Source organism: Myotis brandtii, unplaced genomic scaffold (genome assembly GCF_000412655.1).
Source record: "Myotis brandtii unplaced genomic scaffold, ASM41265v1 scaffold550, whole genome shotgun sequence".
Lineage (NCBI taxonomy): Eukaryota > Metazoa > Chordata > Mammalia > Chiroptera > Vespertilionidae > Myotis > Myotis brandtii.
Window position 1 is genome coordinate 3265281 of NW_005370043.1, and position 26234 is coordinate 3291514.

General features: G+C 47.9%; 1 protein-coding gene across 1 annotated transcript in view; it reads right to left on the reverse strand.

Moving 5' to 3' along the window:
- SUFU (suppressor of fused homolog (Drosophila)) overlaps nucleotides 1-26234 on the reverse strand; it is an 86564-nt gene that overhangs the window by 22402 nt on the left and 37928 nt on the right. The window contains exons 4-9 of the mRNA XM_014549402.1: nucleotides 13645-13740; nucleotides 13255-13397; nucleotides 12307-12392; nucleotides 11980-12052; nucleotides 8497-8653; nucleotides 6606-6717 (exon numbers count right to left, since the gene is read on the reverse strand). Coding sequence (XP_014404888.1) covers nucleotides 6606-6717; nucleotides 8497-8653; nucleotides 11980-12052; nucleotides 12307-12392; nucleotides 13255-13397; nucleotides 13645-13740 — 667 coding nt within the window. The remainder of the gene's footprint in view (nucleotides 1-6605; nucleotides 6718-8496; nucleotides 8654-11979; nucleotides 12053-12306; nucleotides 12393-13254; nucleotides 13398-13644; nucleotides 13741-26234) is intronic.

The following is a 26234-nucleotide window of genomic DNA, read 5'->3' on the forward strand; positions in this document are numbered from 1 at the left end:
CTGCCAGCCTGATCGACGCCTAACTGCTCCCCTGCCGGCCTGATCACCCCCAACTGCCCTCCCCTGTCAGCCTGGTCGCCCCTAACTGCCCTCCCCTGCAGGCCTGGTTGCCCCTAACTTCCCTCCCCTGCCAGCCTGGTTGCCCCCAACTGCCCTCCCCTGCTGGCCATCTTGTGGCGGCCATCTTGTGCGATGGCATGACAGTCAATTTGCATATTACCGCTTTATTATATAGGCTGTTTCTCTCAGCCAAATGGTCCCCCTCCTCTAACCTGCCACCCTCTTGGGTTTCCAGGCAAACGAAAATACCACATTTACTCCGTGCATTGGTATGCAGACTCCAGTTATCTTTTTCCTGGGAGTTGGCAGGCAGTTACCCCACTTGTATCCTCTTTTACAGGCAGTATCCAGTGGTGAAGAGGCCTGGATCTGGAGTCAAACAACCCAACGTTCAATTCTTGGCTCTGACCCTTATTCCAAGATTATTGACCCTAGATGAGTTATCTAATACAGCTAAGCCTCCATGCTCTAATTTATAAAATGAGGACAACAGCAGCTCACACACAGGGCCTGGCACATGGCAATGCCCAATAAAAACTGCCTGTTTTGCCACAAAAACCTGTTTAGCCTAGGATTCCTCTTGTATTGGGAGCACCAAGGGGAGATTTATGAGATAGCTTAGAGGCACACCTTGGTAATTCAGGAATTGATCTAAATCTTTCCATTCATTTCTCCTTTACCACCTGTCTGCATAACACATTCTATATTTACACTTCCCACTGCATAAGGTGACTTTTTACGTATCCAAAAATACCATCTCCTTCCAGTGTCAAGATAAGACTCCTGATTTCTAGTGCTGTATAGTTTACAGTACATGCCCCTGTTCACCCTACCCATACTCTACACACTGACAGAACCTTATCCATTTTCTTCTCCACCGTGATCTCTTCAGATTGAAAAGTCTTAATTTTTCCACTTTAACCCCAGAGTACTGGTTAGATTCTATCAATGGCAGCAGGCATGGAAATGAGAGGAGCCTAGCCACTAAGGCTCCTTTTAGCCACAATCCCAGTCCCATGACAGTGGTGACGTATACACTAGTCACACGACTTGGGGCCTTCTCCTTGGGTTTGCCCAGAGTGGGAACCAGGGCATCAGGGTTGGCAACTATTCAGAAGTGAAGTGGGTTTGGCCTGCTGAGCCCAGCCCAATCTCTGGATTCTGCGTGTAGCCGGGGAGATTATTCCTTTTGCTTTCAGATTGCTGACGAAAGCTCTGAACTTTCCAGAGAAAGAACTGCTTGTAGGCCTGTCTTCGGGGCGGGACTAGAACAGGGTATGGGTGGGGATGAGGGCACCAGCTCACCTCCACAATTACTGTTAAGCAAAAGGTTCAATCATCTGGTCATTCTGAGAAATTCTCTGATGGGGACAAGACCAGGAGCAAAAGGCAGGGCATTGGTAAACCAATAACCAAATGATAAGAAGCAGTCTTTTCACTGTGAATATTCCAAGTATGGAATGTGATAACAGAACAGTGAGACACAGTGTAGCTGAAGACAGAGTGAGAAAACTTACATTAAGATTAAGGGATTCCTTAACTAACCGTCAACTCCTCTGGGCACCAGAGACCTCCATCCCAGCCTGGGCTCTGCTTGGGTGGGCAAATAGGACCCCTGCTTTCCTGAAGGAGCCCACTCTAGCCAGGGCCCTCGGCTTCCCGTTCTGTGAGACACTGAGTCATTTCCTCTCTCCAGCTCTCACCTTTGAGCCTTCCTTTTCCCTTCTCTGGAGCAGTGACTCACTGCTGAAGTGTTGGGTGACAATGAATATCAAGGATGGGCGATAAAAACACTCCCGATTGTGCAACTTGAGGATGCGGGGATGTATTTTGGACGGGGAATTCAATGGGCTGGCCATGAACTTGAGGCTGGGGGGTCAACAATGAGCATGGCTTCATCTCTTTGGGGAAGTGGAGCAGAGAATGGAGTTCAAACACATTCACTGAGCTGGATTTGCTGTGGAGCACCTTGTTTTACCCTTTCAAACGTGTATTTCTGAGAAAGGCAAATAAAGGCAGGCACTCAGCACGACACACGGACATCGCAGAGGTCTGGGTCTGTCTCCTCAGCTCTGCGGCCTGGCAGAGACCCTGAGAGCAGGCCTCTTTCTTTCTGGGCTTTTCTCTCCAGTGAAAAAACTATACTTGCCGAGCTTGGGAGGGATGAGGGAAGGCAATGTGACAGATGCAGGCTCCGGGCTGGCCACTGCATTGATGCCGTAGACCCCTTAGAACCGGGTTACTGAAGATCGCCCTGCGTGTGAGCAGCAATAGCAACAGCCCAGCTATTTTCCCAGATGGAAACTCACCTTCTTTCACCCAGCTCACTGGATGCAAACTAGATATTTTCTTCTCCTAATTAACATTCATGGCTTTGAGGATGAGCAAAACAAAACACATTTTTTCCTAAAGGATGACTCCCTAGTCAGGTCACAAGCTATTCAAGATTCGGGAAGAGAGGCAGCAAGGTCACCCCACCCAGGAGGCCAAACAAATGGGAGCAGAAACACCCATAAAAGTGGAGAGAAATTTATGTGTGGGTATGTGTGTCCGTGCTGGAGGGAGGGTGCAGCTGAGAATGTCACAACAGAATTCAAAACTTTAATTCTCTGGGAAATTAAGGCAAAAAGAAAAAAAAACCACCTTAAGAACTATTGGTGCAAGTCCAGACGACCAAGAAACTTGGATCAGCAAGGATGGTTAGTTTGCTTTTTAAAGGTGCCTCAACTACAAAGAGTTTTTCCCACGGCCAGGAACCTGTGTATACACACACACCTGAGTCCCTCTGATCCACAGGCTCCCAAAAGGTCCCCCCACCTCAGTCAGTGAGTCGCTGGCAGAGGAAGGGGGAGGTCCTGGGACTCTGCTGCAGGTTCCCGGCATCAGACTAACAGTTAATAGAAAAGCCAACGTCCCCACATGGTGCACCGGACACTCACATCCTCCGACACACTGCAGGAGGCTGGGAGCTAAGGCCAGACTCCGTAGAACTGCATGTTTAACCGTAGAACTGCATGTTTAACTGTAGAACTGCATGTTTAACCGTAGAACTGCATGTTTAACCGGCAACCTCAGACAGGGAAGACACCCAGTGACTTTTCCCCCCAGGTCCGTCTCTAAGCCAGGCTCTCCTTAGTGGCACAAAGGAACTATTTCTCATGCTTCCTAAACTCACTCGGGCAGGCAGTGGGAAGGAAGGTGCCAGCCAAGCCCAAGGAGGCTTTTCTCGACTGATCACCTTGGGGAAAGGCAGATATAAACTCCACGGCAGGAACGCAAGGGTGTGAAATGCTGGAAGGAGCCCCTTTCCGGGAGGGCGGTGGGCGGGGCAGGGGGGCTGGCAAGGGCTAGTGGGAGAGGAGCAGGTTGCCCAGGGGGGTCTGCCTTTCTGGGAAGCAGGAAGTAAGGCCTCAAGGAAGAAAGAAAGAAATCCCTAACTTCTGAGGTGGTGGAGGGGCCACAGATAGGGTTGGTTTTGTTTCTGAGCATGAAGAAAAGGCTCTGTGTCAAAAAGTAGCTCTGGTATAAATGAGCCAATTATGACATAGACACAGCTCGTTATTTCTGGGATTTGGAAGCAGGAGCCTGACGGAATGTCCTCTCCAGGGTTAAATATGCAGAGTACGCTTCTAACTCCAAGATTTAGCCTTGCCCTTGATGTCATGTGAAAGGTCTCTCTTTGTGCTCCAACTAGTTAGATAAGAGCCACCAGTGAGGGTTACCACCTCAGAGACACAGTCTTGTGTGTCCCTCACGGGATCCCCACTCATGGGGTGAGGAAGATCACACTGTATTAATGGCTAATAGCCCGCCCTAAGCTCCACCCTGGTATAACCGTGAGCAAGTTGCTCATTAGCCTCTCTGTACCTTAGTTTCCTCATCTATAAGATTATCTACTTCTTAGAGTGACTATGAGGATGAGCTAAATTCAGATGCTATAAAGCACTTGGAACATCACCTGGCACATACTAGGTGTGACTGAAGTGTTAGTTGCTATTGAGGCATGAAAAGAGCAAGTACCTGATTCCCCAGGTAGGCCAGGGCCCAGCTGCCAATGTCGGGCTCCATCAGCTCCTCTGAACTGCAGCTTCCTCAGGCCACATTCAGACCCAGGAAGCCCATGCATCTGAATGCCCCAGCCCAGAGGGCCAGACTAAAGGAAAATCAGACCTGTAGGCACAATAAGGTCCCTGCTGGCTGCTCCCCGCCTCCTCCCAGGGAGGAGCAAACACTGGTGCCAACACATTTGGGATTGGCTTTCTCAGTTGCAAGCCATGTGGTTTATCTGAAATGGGGTCAAGTCCCAGAGTAGGAAGCACAATATTACAAGTGTGCTTGCTTATCTGAACCAAGTCCATCATCGCTGATCATGAGATAATAGGGAGCCAGAGTCATGAGAGACTTGAGGGGTGTGTTGGAAAATATTCTTGGCAAAGGAGGAGGAACCATTTCTCAACCAATTGTTAACAAATTAGTAACCGGCACTGAGAACCTCAGAGGAAAGGTTCCGATTCCCTCCAAACTGCAGATTCTGGCACTTGGGAGACCTGACTGGGTACCTGAGCTGCAGGAAAGGGAGGTACCAGAGGGCTGGCACCTCTGGTCTATTCCTACCCATCTCTATGCATCTCAGGTCAAAGGGTGGAGGCTGCAGCCTCTGTCTTATATCTACAGACAGCCCTTGGACCAGATCTGATGCCCACTGCCTAGTCTGAAGGAGCGGTATGTGTGCATCTAGAAACCCAAAGACTTGTGCCTCCTTGCAATGTTTGGGGGCCATACCAGCTGGAAGTATGCCCAAGATGGGAAGTGAGACCTCAGACCTATATCAGCTATACAAGAGGGGCAAGTGGGGTGTCTCCACAGGAGTCCCTGCCCTTCTGCCTAGAAAGCTGAACCTTCCAGAGCTGGAAGGGCCATCTGGGCTAAGACTGTCTGCAAGTTATAGGCAATCTGCTTGAGTCTTTAAGCCTCCAAGTACCTCCAGGCCTATCACCAGGGCTTGGGGGCCTAGAAGCCAAGCTCAGGGCACAAGGAGTGTGGCCAGGGAAAGGGTCCAGATTCACAGGTGGAGAGGCTCCAGATGCCACACAACCCAGCCTGGCCATCTGCTGCTGCCAAGGGAAGATCATGGTGCCTCAAGCCAGCTACTTCAGGGTAACTGGCTGGAGAAACCTACTGGCTGGAGTTGAAAACTGCTCTGAGGCAGCAGTGGAGGCTTCTCCTGGCATTTGCCAAAGAGCTCAGTTCTCATGGCTTCTGCACGGTGAGCCCCCTTGGGCAGGCCTGTCCCCAGAGCAACTCTCTCTCCTCCACAATCTGCTCCCAGCATCAGCACTAACTTAACTAGCTAGGTCTTCCTGTTCCATCCCTGTCAGCTCCTTCCCCTACTTGTTACAATTCCAGAGTGCCTTCAGGGTCCATAGCTCATGTTCTTCCTCCTCTGAGAAGCCCTCCCTAACTACTCCTGATCATCCTGACTTGTCTTTTCTGCAGGGTATTAAATCACTACCACTCCCGGGGCTTGTAGATGAGCATCTGGAGCTAGAATACAAAGAAGTAGCTATTTCTAAAAAATTGCATAGACAGCCAGACTCACACCAATTAGCTAATTAATTAATTAATTTAATTGTTCACGTGTCCCTAAAAGAGTCTGTACCCCAGATGGACCCCTGGGTCTTGAGCCTGCCACACAGCAAGTGTGTAATAAAGACTTTTGAGAAGGAGGACAGATTACACTGGTCTTGCAGGAGTAAGCTGCTTCCTTTTTAGTTCAGAGCACAGCAACTTCCTCCCTGGCAGGCCAGGTTCCTGCTCTGGCCTGCCAGCTCCCAGGTATCCCCTGCCAGCAGCTATTCCCTAGAGCTGCCCTGGGACTAAGAGCAGAGGGGGATGCCCAGCTCCAGCCCTACCCACCATTTGTCCCCTCTCAGAGGAAAAGAGGTCAGCAGGAAACGGATCTGACCTTGGGGTGGCCACAGTCTCTCCCAAGGGCTATGGAGGCCCCTGGATAGGCAGCAGAGGCCTGCAAGGGACTTCCCTTCCCTGCCCTGGGCCCCATGGAAGGCAGGCAGGAAGAAGGGCCTCAGTAGCAGGCGTCCAGTATGGGGCTGGCCAGACAGTGAGGCCCCTGGGGTTGCAGCTATCAGCCGGAGACCAGGCTCCAGGAAGGAAGGAAGGGCAACTCTGGTCGAGGCTGAGATAAGGGGGAGCTGTGCTCAGCACAATGGGCTCCCACAAGGCTGGGAGGCCCCAACTCAGATTTTGCCCCAATTTGGCCTCCCGTCTGCTCACACAGCCCATATAAATATTTACTAATGTTTATATTCCTGCTCCGCTGGGTCCCCTCTGAGGCCCTTTCCTATCTATGACCCACAGATCCGTATTCCCCAGACCCTGGGCCCATCCAGCAAGGGCTATCAGCATTGTTCTCTCTCATGCAAGCCACAGAAACAGGCCCTTCAGGACAAAACTGTCCCCTTGTCCCAGCCCTGTGACATTGCTAACAGGTAGCTGTACTAAGCCCGCTGTGGTAGGGAACTTACGGGGCCCGGTCATGGGTGAGGCCATTCTGCCGCTGAGGGTTGATTGGTGGAAGCACGGGTTTGCTGTTGATCTCAAGTCCTCTCCTCAGGGTCTCCCGGATCTGCTCCGTGTCTGCAACAACACCACTAAGTTGTCTAGTGGTCCTTTGGACTCCCAGCATCCCCCAACCCGGCCCTTAGAACCTGGTTCTGTAGACATGCTGGAGAAAGGCCCCCAGGAAGGCCTCCTGAGCCTGCTCTAGGCATCAGCTGCGAGATCTGAGTGGGTGCAGCGTGAGGACACAGGGCTGATAAGGCATCATGTTCTCAAGAAACTTTTGGTCTGAAGAGGCCATTCTTGTAGAAGACAAGGGGTGGCCTCCAAGACAGGGCTCTTCTCCACTGTCCTTTCCCTTCCTGAAGTTAGGCGCCAGCTCTAACTTTAACATAGTTCCAGGCAGTGACTCCCAAGACCATCCACAGATTCTGCCCACTGAAATGGGTGCCCGTAAAGGCTGTAAGTGCCCTGCCATGAATGGTAAGGTGTCTCTTACACACATTTCTGGATTCTGAGTGGCCAGCTGGTATGTGGTCCTGCCACTCCTTCCCTGTGGGCTGGGTCAGTGAGATGCTGAGGTCATCTCCCCTTGGCCCAGGTACCCTGCCTCTCCATGAGTCTGGCAAAGGCCAAGAGATGAGAAAGGAGTCCCGGGTGGGATTATTTCTTTGCAAGTTGCTTTGCTGGTCTTTGGGTGAAGCCTACTAGTCTGATCCCCTATATTGATATTCTGGCCTAAGACTTACCTCCACAAACTACAAACACATACAGAAAAGCAAATTAACATCGGCTGCTCAAAGGATGGGCTTGGAGTGGATGATGGAGGTGATTATTAACTTTTCTAATGGTTTGACTTGTTATAGTAGCATGGATTACTTTTATAATTTAAAAAAATATCCAATGATGGTGAAATTTTGGACAAGATTATGAATTCCTCCTTAAATTACCTCTTTTGTCAAAAGTACTGAATGATTCAAGTAATTGTATATGTTCTCTTGAAACCTCCCATGGGTTTGGCACAGATATTGGGTCAGATATTCGTGTTAGGGTTTTAAGTTGTCCTTTATGGGAAGGAAACCTTTCATAAGTGCTATCACATATGTAGGCATTTTATTCAGGACTATGGGTATCTTATTCTTCAAAAAAATGAAGAAAAATGGAGGAATAGAGAAAAGAAGCAGAAAAAGAAGCTGTATATTTGTAAATGGCTGCTTTTCTTTTGGAGTTAGTTATGGATGCTCTTTGCTAAAAACCACAACTGTTTCTATAGCCAAGACCAACATGATGAGCTTCCAACAAGAGAGCCATATCCTCCTCCATGGCCTCACCTGGAATGTAATGGGCACAGGGTCCCCTGCCCACAGCCCCTAGCACTGTATCTGCAGGACAGTGGGGCAGGGAAGTTTGCAAGCTGGCCTCACACTCAGGCCTCTCTTGTCTAAGGCCTGAGGCCAGAGTGATCCTCGGTCTGGCATGGCTTTCAGGCCAGAGCTGGGCCCTGAGTCAATTCCATGGGTGGCCGATGCTTGTTCTCTTGTACTTGGGTGGACTGTGGCCTTTTCCTGTAACTGTTCTATGGCTTCCACTCACCTCCATGACCTCAGATTGCAAGGGATAAATCTAAAACACAATGGTCACTGCTGGTGGTACATTTGAAATACACACAAAGGGAACAGGAGAAATGGGTCAGCAAAGCTCCCTTAATTCCACCCTGCTGGAAGACTTCACATGCTGTTTAAATCCTGCCAGGAAAGAAACTATTGAAGGGGCTGTTTATGTCAGAGACCCATCCTACAGAGCCTGAAAACCAGGCCTGGGGAAAGAGGAGAAGGAAGGCTGGGTGAGAGCTCCTACCTTTGCCAGAGAGCCGCCGGGGCTGTGTGCCTATGCAGATGCTTCGGCTGTCTTCGTCATCCTCAGGGGGCCGGCTCAGGTCATCCCAGGCACACTTGGCACTGACACCACTTAGATTGGAACCGTCCGTCTCGATGCCTTTGTCAACTCTCTCCTGCTTAGAAAGAACCAAAGAGCCAGAGTTCCTTCAGCGAACCGGTGGCCCAAGGTCAACACTGCCTTTCCAGTATTTACTGAGCCCCTGTAGGTGCTGAGCACAGGACAAGTGCTAGAAGAGCAGGATCTCTGGCTATAACACACAGCAGTCTCTGCCAGCCACAGGACTCCTCCAGGGGAACCAGGGATTAGGGGAAGCCAGGAAGAAGAAAAATCCCAAGGGAAGCTTCTCTTCTATCATCAACCTTCAGAAAAAAAGACCTTCACACCTGTTTCAAAGCCTCAGCTCTGCTCAACCCATGCAGGCCTGTGTTGCTAATGTGGCAGAACCAGGAACTATTTCCCTAAGGAAAAGCACAGTCCTTCCTCTCCTCCCATCATCCAGGAAGAACCTCCTCAGTTGCTACTACAGAGAACGGGATGGAAGCTGGCACGGGTGGGAGAGGCCAGGACTCAGACCAGCTTCTCCCTGGCTCCACATCTGCAGTTTCCTCTTCTAACAGCAGGGGGAGTGGTCACCGTGAAGCACCACCACAGAGCAGAAGGGCAGGACTTCCTGCACTGCTAACTTGTTTGACAAAGGACTCTGGATGAAGTTTATTTCCATTTCTTCGAATGAAATGGGTGCCTGGAGGTCAGTGACCATCTGCAGGCCTCACCTGAGGCTCTGCCTTCGTGCAGGCCTTGGCACTGTTGAGTCCAAACACCCTCCAAATGGCCTTGCCAAATGGCCTTGAGGAAGAGTCATGACCAAACACCCCACTGTTGGGGTTTCTGGTAAAACACAGTTTTGTGATGTTGGGCTTTGGATTAAAGGTCATCTGGAAGGCTCTAATAATCTCGCTCATAAACAAACCATGTGGGCCAAACAAAGCTCCTGAGTGAGCACCTCAATAAGAGTCTGCACGCCCTTCTCTCCAGGCCTCCACAGGCACCATCTGGCTGCTGGGGAAGCACAAGGTAAGCTTACATACTAGTAAGGTCCTTTTTCTTGAGACCAGGCCTTTCTCTGTATGCCTCCCTCCCATCAATCACACTCTCCTCCTTTCCAGTGCTACCACTGGCCTGGGCAAAGCTGGGCTTCTGAGCAGTGACAGGGACAGGCTGATGAAAGAGAGCAGCTCTGTGCTCCAGGCAGGAGCATGTGGGCCCTAGTTTGCTTAGGGTAGAGTCTGACTTTTCCCCTCTCTCTAGTGGCCACCCTAAAGCCCCTTACTGACGCAAAAAGCTAAGAATACCTCTTGGCTCAACTAGCTAAGACCACTTACTTTATAAGTAAAAAAGAAAGAGTTAAGACCTGGAGAAGTTAAGGGACTTGTTTAGGCACACACCTAGCCAGTGGTAGAGCTTGGAGCAAAGGAACAGGAGCCAACCTAAAATGAACCACTTGCAAGCAGGCCCAGACTGGCACACATGAGCACAGAGGAGTTCCCACTTGGCACAGAGTCACCAGGAAAAAAAGCTGGGCTTTCTCATCAAGGTCTGCCTGCTTACTTTTATTATTATTATTTTTGAATCCTCACCCGAGGATATTTTTCCATTTATTATTAGAGAGAGTGGAAGAGAGAGGGAAATATAGAGAGAAATATCGATGTGAGAAAAGCACATTGATTAGTTGCCTCCTGCATGAGTCCTGACCAGGGTCCAGGCCAGGGAGGAACCTACAACCGAGGTACATGCCCTTGACCGGAATCAAACCCAGGATCCTTCAGTCCGCAGGCCAATGCTCTATCCACCGACCCAAACCACCTAGGGCTGCCTGCTTACTTTTCAAGACGACTAGGGCCTGGCCGGTGTGGCTCAGTGGTTGAGCGCTGACCTATAAACCAGAAGAGTCATGGTTTGATTCCTAGTCAGGGTACATGCCCAGGTTGTGAGCTCCATCCCCAGTGTGGTGCATGCAGGAGGCGGCCGATCAATGATTCTCTCATCACTGATGTTTCTTTCTCTTCCTCTCCCTTCCTCTCTAAAATCAATAAAAATATATATTTTTTAAAAAAACACAAACAACCCCCTAGGTACTCTTGGTCCTGCTAGCTGGTTGAGGGGGAGCCTAAAGATTAGGAAGAGAACTATTCTTGGCATGCAGGAAATGATAGGCTGCTTATTACCCTATTAGTTCAAAGGACCAGGTCCTTTCTCAATACTTGGCACTTATGATGGGGGTAAAACAACAGCCCACAGTGTCCCATGCTGGATCCCAGTGTGGCTGTAGTACAAGGGTTTAGGGAAACATACCCTTAGTGGTTCCTGGCTCTTGCATAAGCAGAAGTTACAAGAAAACCAAGTTTAAAGTAGAGATAACAGAGGATCCTGGCAGCAATTTGAAAACTTCAGTGTTAAAGGCACTAGGAAAATGGAGGAGCATCATCTGTGGATGAGTAGGGTTTCTACCCAAGAACTCACAGGTCTGCAGTAAAGAACGCAGGGACTGCTGGCTATGTGTCTGCCTCTTCCCTGCCACCTCCTATCCCTCCTGGAGGACATGTAACTCCTGCAGCTGCCTGTGTCCTACCAGATTTTCACAGAAGCAATGACCTGCAACTGGCCGGGGCAAAGTAGAGGCAGACACATGCCAGGCACATTATAGCTATCTGCTGCTCCTGCTTCATAAGCAACCAGTAAGAAAGGAAGTTATGCTTTATGTGGCTTTCAAAATTCACCTGCCTGCAAAAAAAGAGTGCTTCTTCTAAAAAATCAAAGATGACACTGAAACTCTATACAGCAAGGCCACATGAGTGGCAACTGCAGGCCTATGTGTACGAAGACTTCCTTTACACATCAAGAAATTCCAGCCTACCCAGGGAAGGAGCTTGGTATCTGACTGGTCAAGATGAAAATGTATCTAGAAAGGCATAAGACCATTAGACCAATCAGGACTCCCCACTGCAACATGGCTGTGACATCACCGATTCTGTCTGTTATAGGATATTGGTGACAGTGGTGGCATGGCTCCCTCAAAGAAAGTCTATGTTCTTTATAGAAGGGGGAAGTGGGAGGGTGAATACTGGGCTAGCAATATCCACTATACTGATTTAGTTGCTAGCGATCATATTTTTGAACATCAGGTTTATTGATATGTGATTTGCATACAATAAATTATCCTTTTAAAATGCAAAAATACATGTGTCTGAGACCAGTTTTCCTGGTCTGAAATCTCTGCTCCCTTATGCACTCTGCAGAATTCAGGGGACAAGTTCCAAATCATGCCATATGTCTACTCACTCACAAATAAAGCTCCTTCGTTTTCCCAGGATGAAAGCCAGTGTTATTTGGAAGAGGCCTAGGCACAGTGTGCTAGAAAGGTTTTCCTCACTCAAGACATACTTGCAGGTGTGGATCGATCTCAAATATGGTCTCTCCCCTCCGCATGTCAGTTATCAGCCAGGGGCCGCCAGCGCTGTGGATAAAGAAAGGGGGCAGGAGGGTCTGGGCTGGGCCTACAGCCTGCCCTGCTTGCTGCCCCAGGCCCAGAACACAAGGGAGTGGTCAGTGGTCGGGGCCATCAGGGAGCGAGTTGTCAGGAAGCCCTGATGTGAAAAGCCAGTGCCTGAACAGCCATGTAAGGGGAAGCCCACATGTGGGGGGAGAAGGGGGTCCCGCCCCAGGCCTGGGAAGCCAGGCACCCACCTCACAGGGAGGGGCTGTACTCACACGGGCACCATCCGCAGCAGCTCTAGGATACCCTGCCCATTCCACTGCTGGGCTGCATGGAGTTCCTCAGTGCAGACACCAACAATCTGGGACCCAGAGACAAGATGCCATAGTGTGTTAATGGCTATTCCTCCCACCCATCCAGAAGGTCAGCCACCCAGACTCTGTCAGTGTCACTTCAAGTGATGGGACTACAGGCAGCATCTGTGCTCAGAGGCTAGTGCATCCAAAATGGGATGGTCCCCTCAGGAGGAAATAGTTGCCTGGCCAGGATATGGATGGGTCCACAGATGTGGCACTGATGGCTGACTCTTGCCCTGCTGTGATAGGCCAGGCATCTGGTGACACAAAGTCAAGTCCTTGACTGCAGAGAAATCAGGGCCCTGCCAACTCAGGATGTCCCTAGAAGTAGTGGAGGTTCTGCCCAATCTAGGATCATGGGGAACGTAAATAGGAGATTTTGAAACTCTTCAAGCTCGAAACAACAACCAAAGGGCCCAGCAGATGGCAGAAGAGCTCCCTTCCTCATCAGGGGCTAAGCCTTTGGTCAATCTCAAGAGAAACAACTGAATCTTCACGCAGACCCATCAGGATCACAGAGCCCCTCTGCAGCTGGGGTGGATGCATATACCAAAGCTGCATTCCTGCTGGGAGTTACTGTGCCTGTGGCTGCCTGGGTCTTAACTAGTTCACAGAAATACCTCCCCGTTACCCGCCTCTGCTACAACCAGCCTCTCCTACCCAAATGGCCCCTTCCCTTTCCCCCTTCTCCCCTCTCAGCAGGTTAAATCAGACCCTCTGAATCGACCTGATAAACAGATGGAGGAGAAAATGGGAAAAGAACAAGGAAATCTCCCATTCCTTTCACTCTCTCCACCCAAGCCCTCCTGCCCTCCCAGGACTTTTCCCACAGGGAAGGCTCGCGCCCATGTCCAACCTGTGCCTCACCTGGAGGAAGGTAACTACCCCAAAGGGTGTCTGCACAGGTTGCATCTGCGGGTCCTCTGTCAGCAGCATGTGCTGAATTCTTGACTCGCTGTTATCCAAAGGGCTGTGCCAAGACACGTGATCCCCACTGCAGAAGGTGTTCTCTGTGGGAGAGACAGGAGAATCCTCGGTGTTTGAGGCCCTGCATCCAGGCCCAGAATTCAGCCTGGGATCTGAGAAGCCCAGGCTGGAAGGCCCCCCCAGGCTTCCAAGGTAGTCCCTGTGAAGGAGGGGAAGCATCCACACAGGTGAGAACAGAGTCTGAATGTTTCCCCCAAGCCAAATGCACTCCTACTGGCCAGTTCGGCCAGCCTTCCACAGAAAGGACAGGCTGCTAGTGTGCATGCTCACTTGGCCTGCAAGTCCAAAGCCAGAATTCTGGCATCTGCTCCACTTCCCCGGCACCTTCACTTCTTGGGGTGGGGTCGGGGGCAGTCATGATTGGACCTACCAAGAAAGAATAAAGTGTTTTATTGTGGGGCCACCTGAATAGGGAGACTGGAGGGCAGTGAAAGCCTTTCACCTTGGACAAACAGAACAGGGTTTATGTGCTGCTGAAACTGCTCAAAAGAGAACACCTCACCTTGCAGGGCCTTTGAGATCTGTCAGCAGTTTCCCCCAGGAAGACAGATTTAGGGAACAGTTCCTCAGGGAGGTGCACTGGAGACCAACAAAAGTCTGAATTGTGCCCCACACACCGTGGCAGAGACATACAGACTTGGGGGCCGGGGGCTGTTTCCATGAGGACATAGATATTGTGCCCAGGCTGCCTAACAGAAACATGTGCAAACACAGCCACCTCATAGCCTTACCACTGAACTTCACACAAATCCATTACTCAAAAAAGTTTAAGGCAGCATAACCACAAGGGAAAAACCACCTATGCGGTATGAAGTCTCCACTACCCCTGACTTTTATCTTGGGTGCCCTTCAAAGGAACTCTGCATTTACCAGCCTGTATGCATCTATAGGTTCTCTCTATCTTGTTTCTTCTAAGACATATGCAGCACCATTTTGTACGTTTCATATATCTTGGAATCATTTCACATCAGTACAGAGAAAGCTACCTTATTCTTTAAATGGCTGTATGGCAGTTAACCATGGTCTATCACATATAATCTAGGGGGTCTCAACAGCTGAGGTCCTCTCACTTTTTATCAATATTTGAAGCAAGGCAGAAAACACAGACAGACAGACAGACACACACACACACACACACACACACACACACACCCCAGCCTGAAGGCCTGAGAGCACATCTGCTCTCATTTGTCTTGGTCTAAATACTCCCTCCTGTGTCAGGTGAAGTGTACACCACTTTTTCTAAGAGACAGGCTTGGGTTATTGGTCCTAACCTCAAAAGCATTCATTCAGGGGGGAGAAGAAAGACTTCTTCCTCTAACAGACATGAAATAATAAAGCGGAGAGAGGGCCTGGCTCCAGGCAGAGCCAACTACAAACCCCTCTTTCTGGACTTACTCTTCCCAGATTTCCTCTCCTTTACAGAAGTGCATGTCTATAAGTATCTACAAGTTAGAAACAATGTCACAAGTAAACAGACTGAATTAGTAATTAAAAGCTTCCTCCACAATTAAAGGGTTCAGGTCCAGATGGCTTCACTGGTAAATTCTACCAAACATTCAGAGAAGAATTAATAGTAATTCTTCACAAACTATTTAAATAAAAAAAAGAAGTAACACTTTACAATTAATTCTATGAGGCCAATATTACCCTGATACCAAAATCAGACAAAGGCACCACAAGCAAAGAAAGCCATAAATCAATAGCCCTGACGCATAGTCCTCAAGACTTGAGACACAAAGTCCTCAAGAAAATACAGGCAAACTGGACAGAGCAACATACGAAAGGGTTATACACAACAACCAAGTGAGATTTAACCCAAAAATATAAGGTTGATGTAGAAGTAACCTAAGAAAATAAATGTAATATTGATATGTCAACAGACTAAAGGTTTAAAAAAACACATAATCATCTCAGTAGACACAGTAAAAGCATTCAGCAAAATCCAATACTCTTTCATGATAAAAACACTCAAACTAGGAATAGATAGGAACTTCCTCAATCTGTTAAAGGGCATCTACAAAAAAACCTACAGCTAACATCATACTTGATGGTGAAAGACTGAATTATTTCCCTCTAAGATCAGGAACAAGACAAAGATTCCCACTCTTACCACTTCTATTCAACACTGTACTTCATGAACCTTAGAAACATTACACTAACTGAAAGAAGCCAGTCCCCAAAGGCCATATATGATGCCATTTACATGGAATCTCCAGAACAGGCACATCTACATAGACAGATAGATTAGTGGTTGCTAGGGGGGGATGGGGAGTGACTCGTATGAGTTTACTTTTGGGGGTGATGAAAATGTTCTAGGGTTCATTGTGGTGATGGTTTCACAACAATGAATAACATGGTATGTGAATTATATCTCAATAAAGATGTTAAGAAGAAAGAAAGAAGGCAAAAGGAAAGAACCTGGGGGAGAGGCAAAGTGTGTGAAGCCAGGCCAAGGCCCTGGATTCCTTGTCACCACCTCCTCCGGGTAAGCAGCCCAGCCTGGGAGAGGCCTCACTCATAATGCCCAGACATCACACACATTATAGCTCTATGTGACCCGAACGATCACAGCCCAACATTTTCATTTTCTACAAATGAAGAAAGGACCCTCGAGACTGCCCAAGGTCATGGGGCAAGTCAGTGACGATAGAGCACAGTGAAACATTTCCCAAACTTCTGAGTCAGCGGTTCTCAACCTGTGGGTCGCGACCCCTTTGGGGGTTGAACGACCCTTTCACAGGGGTCGCCTAAGACCATCAGAAAACACATATATAATTACATATTGTTTTTGTGATTAATCACTATGCTTTAATTATGTTCAATTTGTAACAATGAAAATACATCCTGCATATCAGATATTTACATGACGATTCATAACAGTAGCAAAATTACAGTTATGAAGTAGCAATGAAAATAATTTTATGGTTGGGGGTCACCACAACAGGAGGAACTGTATTAAAGGGTCACGGCATTAGGAAGGTTGAGAACCACTGTTCTGAGTCATCCATAACACTGTCAAGATTTTTAACATAAATCTGCATTCCACCTGTACTATTACCTACCTGTCTCCCCTCCCCCACCCCGTAAAATTGACTCACTTTAAAAACCTAAACAAACTTACTTTAAATAGAAATCTCCTATCACAACACTAAATAGGGAAAATCAGTGTTGCTCACTGTAAAGTAGATGACTTCAAAATGATTGAATGAAAATAAAATATTTTAAATCTCTAACAGATACTGTTGCTTACCTAACCTTGTTAAAACTGAAATGATCAAGGATTAAAGAGCTGTTAAGAATTAAAGAGTGAGTCATATCAAACTGACAAAAACAGCAGGGCTGAGTCAGAGCTCTGAAGAGGAAAGAGAGTCCTCACTATTCATGTTACTGAATGCCTTGTCCAGTTACCATCTAAATCTCCTGCTGGCTTGGGCAAATCATGGCATCATGGTTAATTTTGCAGTTGGGAAAGCCCTGTTGCTATTTGCCTCTGCCCCTTACTAGTTGTGACCCTGGGCAACTTCTAAGCCTGTTCCCTCATCTGTAAGCAGGAAATAGTGCGCCCACTTGGAGTGCTCTCCACTGCTGCATGTATGACTCTACTCCTGTCCTGGAATACAGTGCAGCTACTCCCACCCAGGTCCCAGTTCCTTTACCAGGAAGCAGGACAGCCACAGAGCCTGTAGCTAACAATAATTGCCAGTAGGTGGCACCATCACTCCTGATTTAAGAAAGCTGGGCAAAAAAAAAAAAAAAAAAAAAAAAAAAAAAAGAAAAGAAAAAGAAAAAGAAAAGAAAGCTGGGCCAGTTCCCTCCAATGCTTCTGGTCTAGCTGACTTCTGGTCTGTAGAAATATACCCCAAACCTGAAAGGTTCTTAGACTGGAAATAGGGAAAGGACTGGAAAGGTTTGAAGCCATGACCTTTTATGAACCAGAATCGACATTTATAAATGTTGCCCTAACCAGTTTGGCTCAGTGGATAGAGCGTTGGCCTGCGGACTGAAGGGTCCCAGGTTCGATTCCGGTCGAGGGCATGTACCTTGGTTGCGGGCACATCCCCAGTACAGAGTGTGCAGGAGGCAGCTTATCGATGTTTCTCTCCCATCGATTTTTCTAATTTTCTCCCCCCCTCCCCGCCTCTCTGTAAAAAAATCAATAAAATATATATTTTTTAAAAATAAAAATAAATGTTGTCCAAACCTAAACTATTTAAATGAAGAATGACTAAACGGTACACTTAATTTGGGAAGGAGTGCAAGTTAGGCAGCTGGGAGAGGAGACTGTAAAGCAGGAAAGGGAAACAGACCCAGTTGCTGTTCTAGGACCAACACACCTCCCTGGTGTGTGTGATCAAGCTCTAGCAAAATGTACCAGTGAGTTAAAGGAGGGCAGGTGAGGAGAAAGCATAACCACAAACAGAAAGGTTTACAGAGCAGGAGCGGAACAACCTTCTGGCCGGGGACAGGGTTTTCTTCCCTAGCTCTGCCTGATGGGAGAACTAGCTGTATTAGCTCTGCTGTGGCCAAGAAACAGCCTTTCTTAACAATGAAAGAGCCTTGGTCACAGTTTTCAAGCTTGGGACAAAGCCACAAAGGGCTCATTCTTGAGTCTGCTCTGGTCTTTATTTCTGGATGCTCAGCCCCATTCTGTGTGGAGCCACGGTGGGTCTCAGCACTCAGGCCCCAGCGCTCACCCCAGGAAGCTCTCAGACCCCTTGAGAGGGTTTTCAAATGCTAATGCGGCCTCAGTCAGAGGCCCAGCTGTTCCGTCCAGTGGTTAGAGAGCTCCTCCCCCTCCCTTCCTCTCGGGCTGCCTGACGTACCCTAACCAAGAAATTAGGATGCAAATCTCTGGGACCCCTACCCAAACCACGCAGCAGAGGGGCTCTCTGGGATCCGAAGGCAGGCCATTTCCCTCTTCCTCTGAGCTCCGGCTCCAAGTACCATGAGAAACCTCCCTCAGCTGCTGCCTGTTTGGCAAATTCACCGGAGGGGAACTACCACCTTAGGGTGGCAAAAAGGGTCCAGAAACTTCCAGGTACAGTTCTGCCCTTGCTTCATTGACAGAAAGGTTTTGTTACTCTATGTTTCTATCCCCATTAACAAACAACTCCCTGGCACGAACTCTTTAAAAAGTTGGGTGACGGCCCTAACCTGTTTGGCTTAGTGGATAGAGTGTCGGCCTGCGGACTCAAGGGTCCCAGGTTCGATTCCGGTCAAGGGCATGTACCTTGGTTGCAGGCACATCCCCAGTGGGGAGTGTGCAGGAGGCAGCTGATCGATGCTTCTCTCTCATCGATGTTTCTAACTCTCTATCCCACTCCCTTCCTCTCTGTAAAAAATCAATAAAATATATATTTTTTTAAAAAGTTGGGTGACGGGGGTGTGGGTGTGCAGATTCTAACTGGCCCCTCAAATTGACCCTACCCCCAACTCCCAAACATCCAGCTTTAGTCATGGTGGTTTGAAGCTGGACTTGCCAGATATAATAAGTTAGCAAAATCTAGGGAAATGGGTTGCAGAAGAAAACAGCTATTGTTTGCAAAATAATTAGTGCTGCCTTTGAAATACTGAGAAACAAATATATTCTCCAAGAGTTCTTAATTCATCCCAACCCTGGAGAATGACTGTCTCCTTTCTGTGTGAAACTAGTGATGTTCTACACAACAGCTCACAAAGCAAAAAGCAATCCCCCACCCCCACCCCCCATGTCCCATCCCAGTGGTCAAAATTAACATGTTGGTCAGAGGAGAACAGGTTAATGTTGTCTTTTGAAGCCCAGAAGAGTGGGTTTCTCATGGCTGAAGCTGGGAGTCAAAAGCCCTTTTGAGTGTTCTGCGCTGTTACATGCTTTCTGAGGACAGAGGGCAGGGGCCGGAAATCCTGCTGAACTGTGTCAGGTGTCAAATAAGTGGCTGGTCTGCAGAGGTGTTGCGGAAAGGCCAGGAAGACGGGAGGTGGCCAAACTAGGCTGGCAGTCTGGAGTCTGTCAACGTTGAGGTCAAACTTCTGAACACCAGGACAGCCATCACAGTCTCCCGAGAAACAGTCTCCATCTTTCTTGCCTTCTTGGTCCTCACAAATTACTTTCACAACCAGGGCCCAAGCGTCCTATGTGATGACAGAGCTGGTTCCTAGGAGGGCTTAGCAGTGCTTCTCTAAAATGCCAGATGTGCCCGAGTCACCCTCAGCAACACAGACTGCTGGTAGGGAAGGTCAGATAGCCTGCCCTCCTGTCTCCAAGAAGTTCCAGGGCGAAGCAGCACACGTGGGAGAATCTGGCAACTGCCTACGCCCACCCTCCTTCCTGAGAAGGTCCACGCTGCTGCTGCAGCCACTGTGGGCTGCTCGGCGGAGCTGGGCCCTGAGAAGGATTCCTCTGGGATTGGAAGATAACCCCTTACAGTCAACACAAGGCCCACAAACTAAAATATATTTATGGGAGCAGAAACACAAGTCTGACAGGCCCGGGCAGCCTATGACCCCCCATGAGAGGAGGAGACAACGGAGGTTTTGCTAAATGAACCAGCTCTGGCTGAGGCCGTGGAGGAGGTAAACTTCAAAGTCAGTCCTGACGGCCTCTGCCCAGCTCAGATGCTCCTAACTGGAGCCTCTTAGTCTGACCACTGTCCCCACTGGGTCCCTCACATAATCCTATTATAATTTCTAAAACCCAGGGCTTTATCCTGGCTCTAAGCCAAGGGGGGAAGGGAGTGAGGATGTGTATGACTAATTTACCTATTTTTCACTCTATTTCCAAAAATGAGGAGGTCATAGCTATAGGACAGCCTGATGTCACTGCCACAGATTACAGTTCTGAAGTCCTTAACACAAGCATGAGATACTACACTCATTGGGAGGGGGTGATCCTAGGCACTACCCTTACTGTCCTAGCACCCTAAGACCCAGAGCCGCCTCCAGGCTTCTATCTCCACCTGACAGCACCCAAAGGAAGGCCACAGACTCTCTTCTCACTGGGGAAGAGCACGCATTTTTTCCTATTAACACAGACTCTCCTCCCTCCAGGGCTCCAAATAAAGCTGTGAGTGAGTGAGCACTTCCCTGCCTACCCACCCCGACTCCCCATCCCATCCCCAAGCCAAACCTAAGAGCTCAGTTCAGAGCCTCGCAGCAGTGGTGAGGCAAGGCCTACCCTATAAACTCTGATAGCAGTTGAGAGCAATGATATATGCACATCACATGAGAGCAAAAAATAAATTATGTCCTGGGTGATGCCCCTTTAACATTTGAGCCATGCAAGGAGAGGATAAGAGCGGGATGCTCTGGAGCTCAGAGGCTTCACTTGGTACAAACCAATGGAATTTGACACCCCTGCTCCTCTCCACACACATGCACAGCAGACAAGATCCTCATAGAGAAGGAGATCCTAGGAGCATATCTGCACAACAGCCCCACTGCAGGGCTTCAAATCTAACTCCTCCTAAGAAAGAAAAAATAACAATAAAACAACAAATCATGTATGGGAGAGGAAGAGAAACAGATTCTCTGTACGTGTTATAAGCTTTTGTGGTTAGCAGGCAAAGTTCTTCATAGCCGGATGGTGGGCAATTGTAAAGTTTTTTCCAACTGGTCAAGCGGTGAAGCAAGAAGAACTAACCCCCCACCACCTTTTTAAAGTTCTGAATGCAGTTCTGTGATTTGAAAAGTTAATTTGAATGTTAATTAGAGAGTTTCCCTTAATTAATTCTGTCTGATATTAATTTGGCTAAATGTGGTTGCAAGACACTGTTTGGGAAGTGGATGTGCTGCACACTGATTACATAAAAAGAGCAAGAAGAGACATGCTCTTCTTACAAAACTGAAAGGAAACATAAAGGATATTCCTTCTAGGTTTTGCCTAGAATCAAAGGAATCGCCAAGGATCAGAAAGCCAGTCAGAGGAGACTCAAAATTGTTTCCCTATGTATTTTCTCAAAACCTCTGGCTCTCCAGCCTCCATCCCCTCCCTGAAAGGCACAATCATAAAGGCAAAGAGTGAAGTGTAAGAAAAATCCCTTTTATAAGCAGGGAAACTCAACTGACACACGGTGACAGCAGGGAGGTAGGAGGCTGTGGGCTGCTGGAGCCTGGGAGACCCTCACCCAGGAGCGAGTCTCTGGGGCTGCAGACCTTTCAGGACGGGCCCACTACCGGCAACGGTGTGGCTTCCCCAGGAGCAGACTGTGAATCCCACACATTCGCCTGATGTCTGCACACACAGGCCAGGGCAGCATGCCTCACTCTTGTGGAGGTGTGGGTGAGGACCTCAACTGCAAACAGAGCTCAGCAGGTTTGCCTACTGCAGTTTGCAGCTGTCACCAGACAAATCCTATTTCATTCACTATGTGCCATGCCCTTTTTTTAGTTTTTTTGTTGTTGTTAATCTTCACCTGAGGATGTTTTTTCCCTATTGATTTTCAGAGAGAATGGAAGGAAAGGAGAAAGGGGAAGGAGAAAAAAAAAGAGAGAGATCAATGTGAGAGAGGCACATCGTTTGGTTGCCTCCTGCATGCACCCTGACCAGGGCAGGGAATGAACCTGCAATCCAGGTATGTGCCCTCGACCCTTCAGTGCTCGGGCTCTAACCACTGAGAACACCGGCCAGGGCTGTTCCGTGCCCTTCTGTAAGGAAACAGGTCCTTGCTCACCTTTTCAGGAGACCCTTTTGCACTAAGCTGGCAGGTGCTTTCACTTTTCTTTTAAAACAGCTCCATCTGTTTAGACACCTGTCAGTATGGGGAACAAGAGTCTTCTGCCTGAGGCTTGTAACTGGGCAAAACCTGCCCTCCCTGCCCTGGCTGCTCTCGCTCGCCATGGCCGGCACAGAGGGCTACCGCCCACACTCAGGTCAGATCCCAAGCCCCTTTGTTCTTAAAGCCGAAGTGACTGAGGTTTTAAACTTGCAGTTCCCTTACACATTTCACCACCACCCTCTCTGGCCCCAAATGTCAGGAGATCCTTTGAAGCTTTAAAATCAAGCATATGCTTCTACTCCTTTCATCTTTTTCCTGAAGAGACTAGTTAAATCCACAATGAAAATCCATGTAGTTGCCAGACACATGTAAACTAGCACAGTCACTTTGGAGGGCCGCATGGCAGACTCTATTAGCATAAAAGGTATTCCCTTTGACCTGATCATTCTACTTAGTGTCCACTCTAGAGCAAAACACATTCGCAGGAAGGAATGAGCAAGGATGCTCTCAGCATCTGTGCGCTGTTGGCAATAGTGGAAAAATGGAAACCACCTAAATGTGCATCACTAGAGGAATGGTTAAATTATGGCTTATCCATGCTACAAAATCATAGGCAGCAGCTAAAAGAATTAGATAAATCTCTACATATCGACATGAAAAGATCTCTAAGACATACTGCAGGGGAGGTGGGGGCTCCTAAATTAACTAGACTAATGACGCTGGTCCTCTTGCCACAGACTTCAAACTTTTTCCATTTCTTTATTTTTCCTCCTCACTTGGTGTTTATGGTCAGTTACATAAAAACAATCCCCTCTCTCCCTGGCAGCCTTTGTTTCTTAGTCCTATTTCTGTGCACGGCACATAGTTTCTTACGAGCACTTTGCGCATGTTTACTGCTTTGCAGCTCAGGGTTAACTGCCCTTACAACATCTAAAATCTGAAATCAAAATGGTAAACACATCTACAGACCAACACCGGACAGGCCAGGTGAAGATACTGCACTGCCCTGTTCTTCTTCTGGGCTTGGGGGCAGAGCTGATGCACTTTTGCTGTGGAGCAAAGCTGCATTTGTATCTCTGAACATTCCCAAGTCAAAGAACTTTAGCATGGCCCTCATTCTGCCTCAATTCCAAAGAGGAAGGCCATCTTGCCCCACAGAAGTCTGGGAGTCAGGAGGGACACACTGCCCTGGGATAAACTTTTTTGCTTTGTTGTTGTTTTGTATTTGTTTGGGGAGTGGAGAGAGTTTTGTTCTTGGCAATTTGTTTTTCCTTCAAGGGAGTGGATGAGGAGGCCAGGATGTGGCTTTGAACTTTTCAGGAGAAGAACCTGGTCCTGCCCTGGCCCTGTGTACATAAAGCATTTGGTTTCCAATTATTATGAAGAGAGAAACTTCCTGGAGCCAGGTGAGGAGTTAAGTAGACAAAACAAGAAATTCTTAGCTCAAGTGCTGTCCTCACTACAGAAAACATGCCTGTCTGCATCCAGATGCAAGTTCAAACAAAACCAAAAGTGGAACGGGGGCCACGGAACGGCAGGCCTGGTGTGGTGCTGAGGGCCTCGTCCAGCATTCTCTGGAAGAAGCCACTGCTGAGTCACCAGATCCAGTCTGGCGTAGAGAAAACTGGATGAACTGATCAAACCAAACCAAGAAATCTCAATCTTTCTTCCCAGCCATACTGAAAGAGTCTGAGGAGGAAGGAAAGCACATGGTATGGAGGGACATGAGCACTGGAGAACCTGGTTCAAAAAATTCGTTTTCACTTAATCCGCTAGGCCTTGGCCAGCCCACCATACAGCCCTGTACTTCAAACTTCTCGAAAGCACATTTAAAAAAAAATTTTTTTTCGCTCCAAATCTGAATTTTAGGCTTCAGAAATAAGCAAACAAAAACAATAACTTGTTATTGGTGAATTTTAAACCAAAGTAGAGACAATAATACAATGAACTCCCATATACCCATCACTTGCCTTCAATAAGCATCAACTCATGGACAATCCTGAATCATCTACAACCACTACCCCAACTTCCCAAATAGTCACTCCAAATATACATATTGTGTTTACCCTCAAGTCCAAGGTAAAAACAGATCCTCAAGTGAAGAGTTCATGTAATGGCACTTCTCTTTGCTTTATTCTCTGATGCATATTCCTTTGCTTTATGACTTTAAACAAGTCACTAACTTCTCTGCATCTGTTTTTTTGTGTATCAACACATGATGATGTGATGATGCTACTGTCTACCTTGCAGGGTAGTTTTAGGATCAAATAAAATAATTAAAATATGTAACCCAGCCAGTGTGGCTCAGTGGTTGAACGTCGAATGATGAACCAGGAGGTTATGCATGGTTCGATTCCTGGTCAGGGCACATGCCCGGGTTTGGGGCTTGGTCCCCAGTAGGGGGCATGCAGGAGGCAGCCAATCAATGAGTCTCTCTCATTGATGTTTCTATCTCTCTCTCCCTCTCCCTTCCTCTCTAAAATAAATAAAAATATATATATATTTAAAAACAATTAAAATACATAAAAATTATCTTGTGTGCTGAAAGTACTATGCAAGTTAAGCAACTGTTACTTACTTGAAAGATTCTACTACTGGAAAGCACGGCCACGTTTTACAGGAAAGAAGGAAGGCGGAAGGGCACAGGGGCAGGTAAGACACACAAAGTCCATCCACAGTGGTGGAGCAGATAGCTTCTGCAGGGAGCCAGGATTCTAATTTTTGGCTTAGGAAACCAACACCCCACCCCTTCCTGCCTTAATTTACATCAAGAAACACAGCTACAGTATTTACGGGTATACTGTCGAAGATCACCTAGCTGAGTCAGACCTGGAGGAGCCTGGGACAGAAAGCAAGAAGGGGAAGGAAGCAGGCGGTTTGCTGGCCAGACAGGAGCCCAGCAGAAGTGGTTGTCAACACACTGGAGTAGAAGAAAAATCAGCCTGTATTAGGTGGCCTCTGGGTTCAGTGGGCTGAGCTGCTCGATCACCAACCCCATACCCATCACTGAAAGCCCCTCCACAAAGGCCTGGGCCAGCAGTTGCCCAGATTTACTAGACCAACTTCAGAGACAGTGAGTACACTGTCTCCTGAGGATTATCCATGTGAAGAAGTGCTTCCATATCCCAAAGAACAGTTAACAGCTTTCTAGTTCTCTCCTCTGGGCAACAAAGAAAAAGTCAAATCCCTCTTCCATATGGCAAGACCTCAGATATTTTTAAAACACCTGTTGTGCGTCATATTCACCACTCCTCACACCTCATCCCAAAGTCTTTTCTTCTTGACTAAAATGTTTCCAGTTTCCTCCGTTTTAAAGCTATTCCTTCCAGACCACGGTTTAAAAAACTTCTGCCAATCTGAAAGCCACTCTTCTCTGGATATGCTCTGAGTTGTCAATGTCCCTCATAGAATGTTGCATCCAGGAGGGGCTGTTGTGTTGGGAGATGGAACATGAAGCAGACACTTCTGAGCACATGTGTAAAGAGCAGACGCCCAGCTGTCTATGTGTCTGCCCATGCACTTCCAAAGTTCCTATCAGATCAGACGCAGGAAGGGGTTTAGCAATAACCAAATTTTGGGGATCTGTTATAAGAAGAAACAGCAGTGAATTATGAGTAATAACATTTTGGTGCTTAGGCCAGACTCCTTGCCAGGACATTTTTCTTCCTGCTTAGAGGGATGGAGTAGGGACTGAATTGTGAGGGTAAGCTTGGAAGTGCATTTAACTGGGCTTTCTGAGACCATGGAGTCCACTTAGCTTATAGCCCTCCAGTCCCAAAGAACTTCCTTAACACTGGAGTAAAGCCAGCCTTACATCTACCGAAAGATGGATGACTCCTGTGACTCATTTTGTGGACTTCAGAGACTACACAGTGTTTCCTCAGTGCCTGGGCTGCAACTGGCCACAACTACAGGTGACAGCGCTGTGGCTATCGTGACCAAGGGCTGCCTCTGCAATCCCCTTCACGGAGAATACTGCACATATATACCAAACTGCAAAATGTGCAGACCTTATGACCCAGCAATCCCACGTTAGAAATTTATTCTGAGATAACGAAACACAGTTGCCAACATGTACAAATGTGAACAGTCCTTAGAGTTGTTTAAAGTGGGGAAAACCGGAAACTACCTGAAAGTTCATCAAGAAGGGTCTGTCTATCCTGG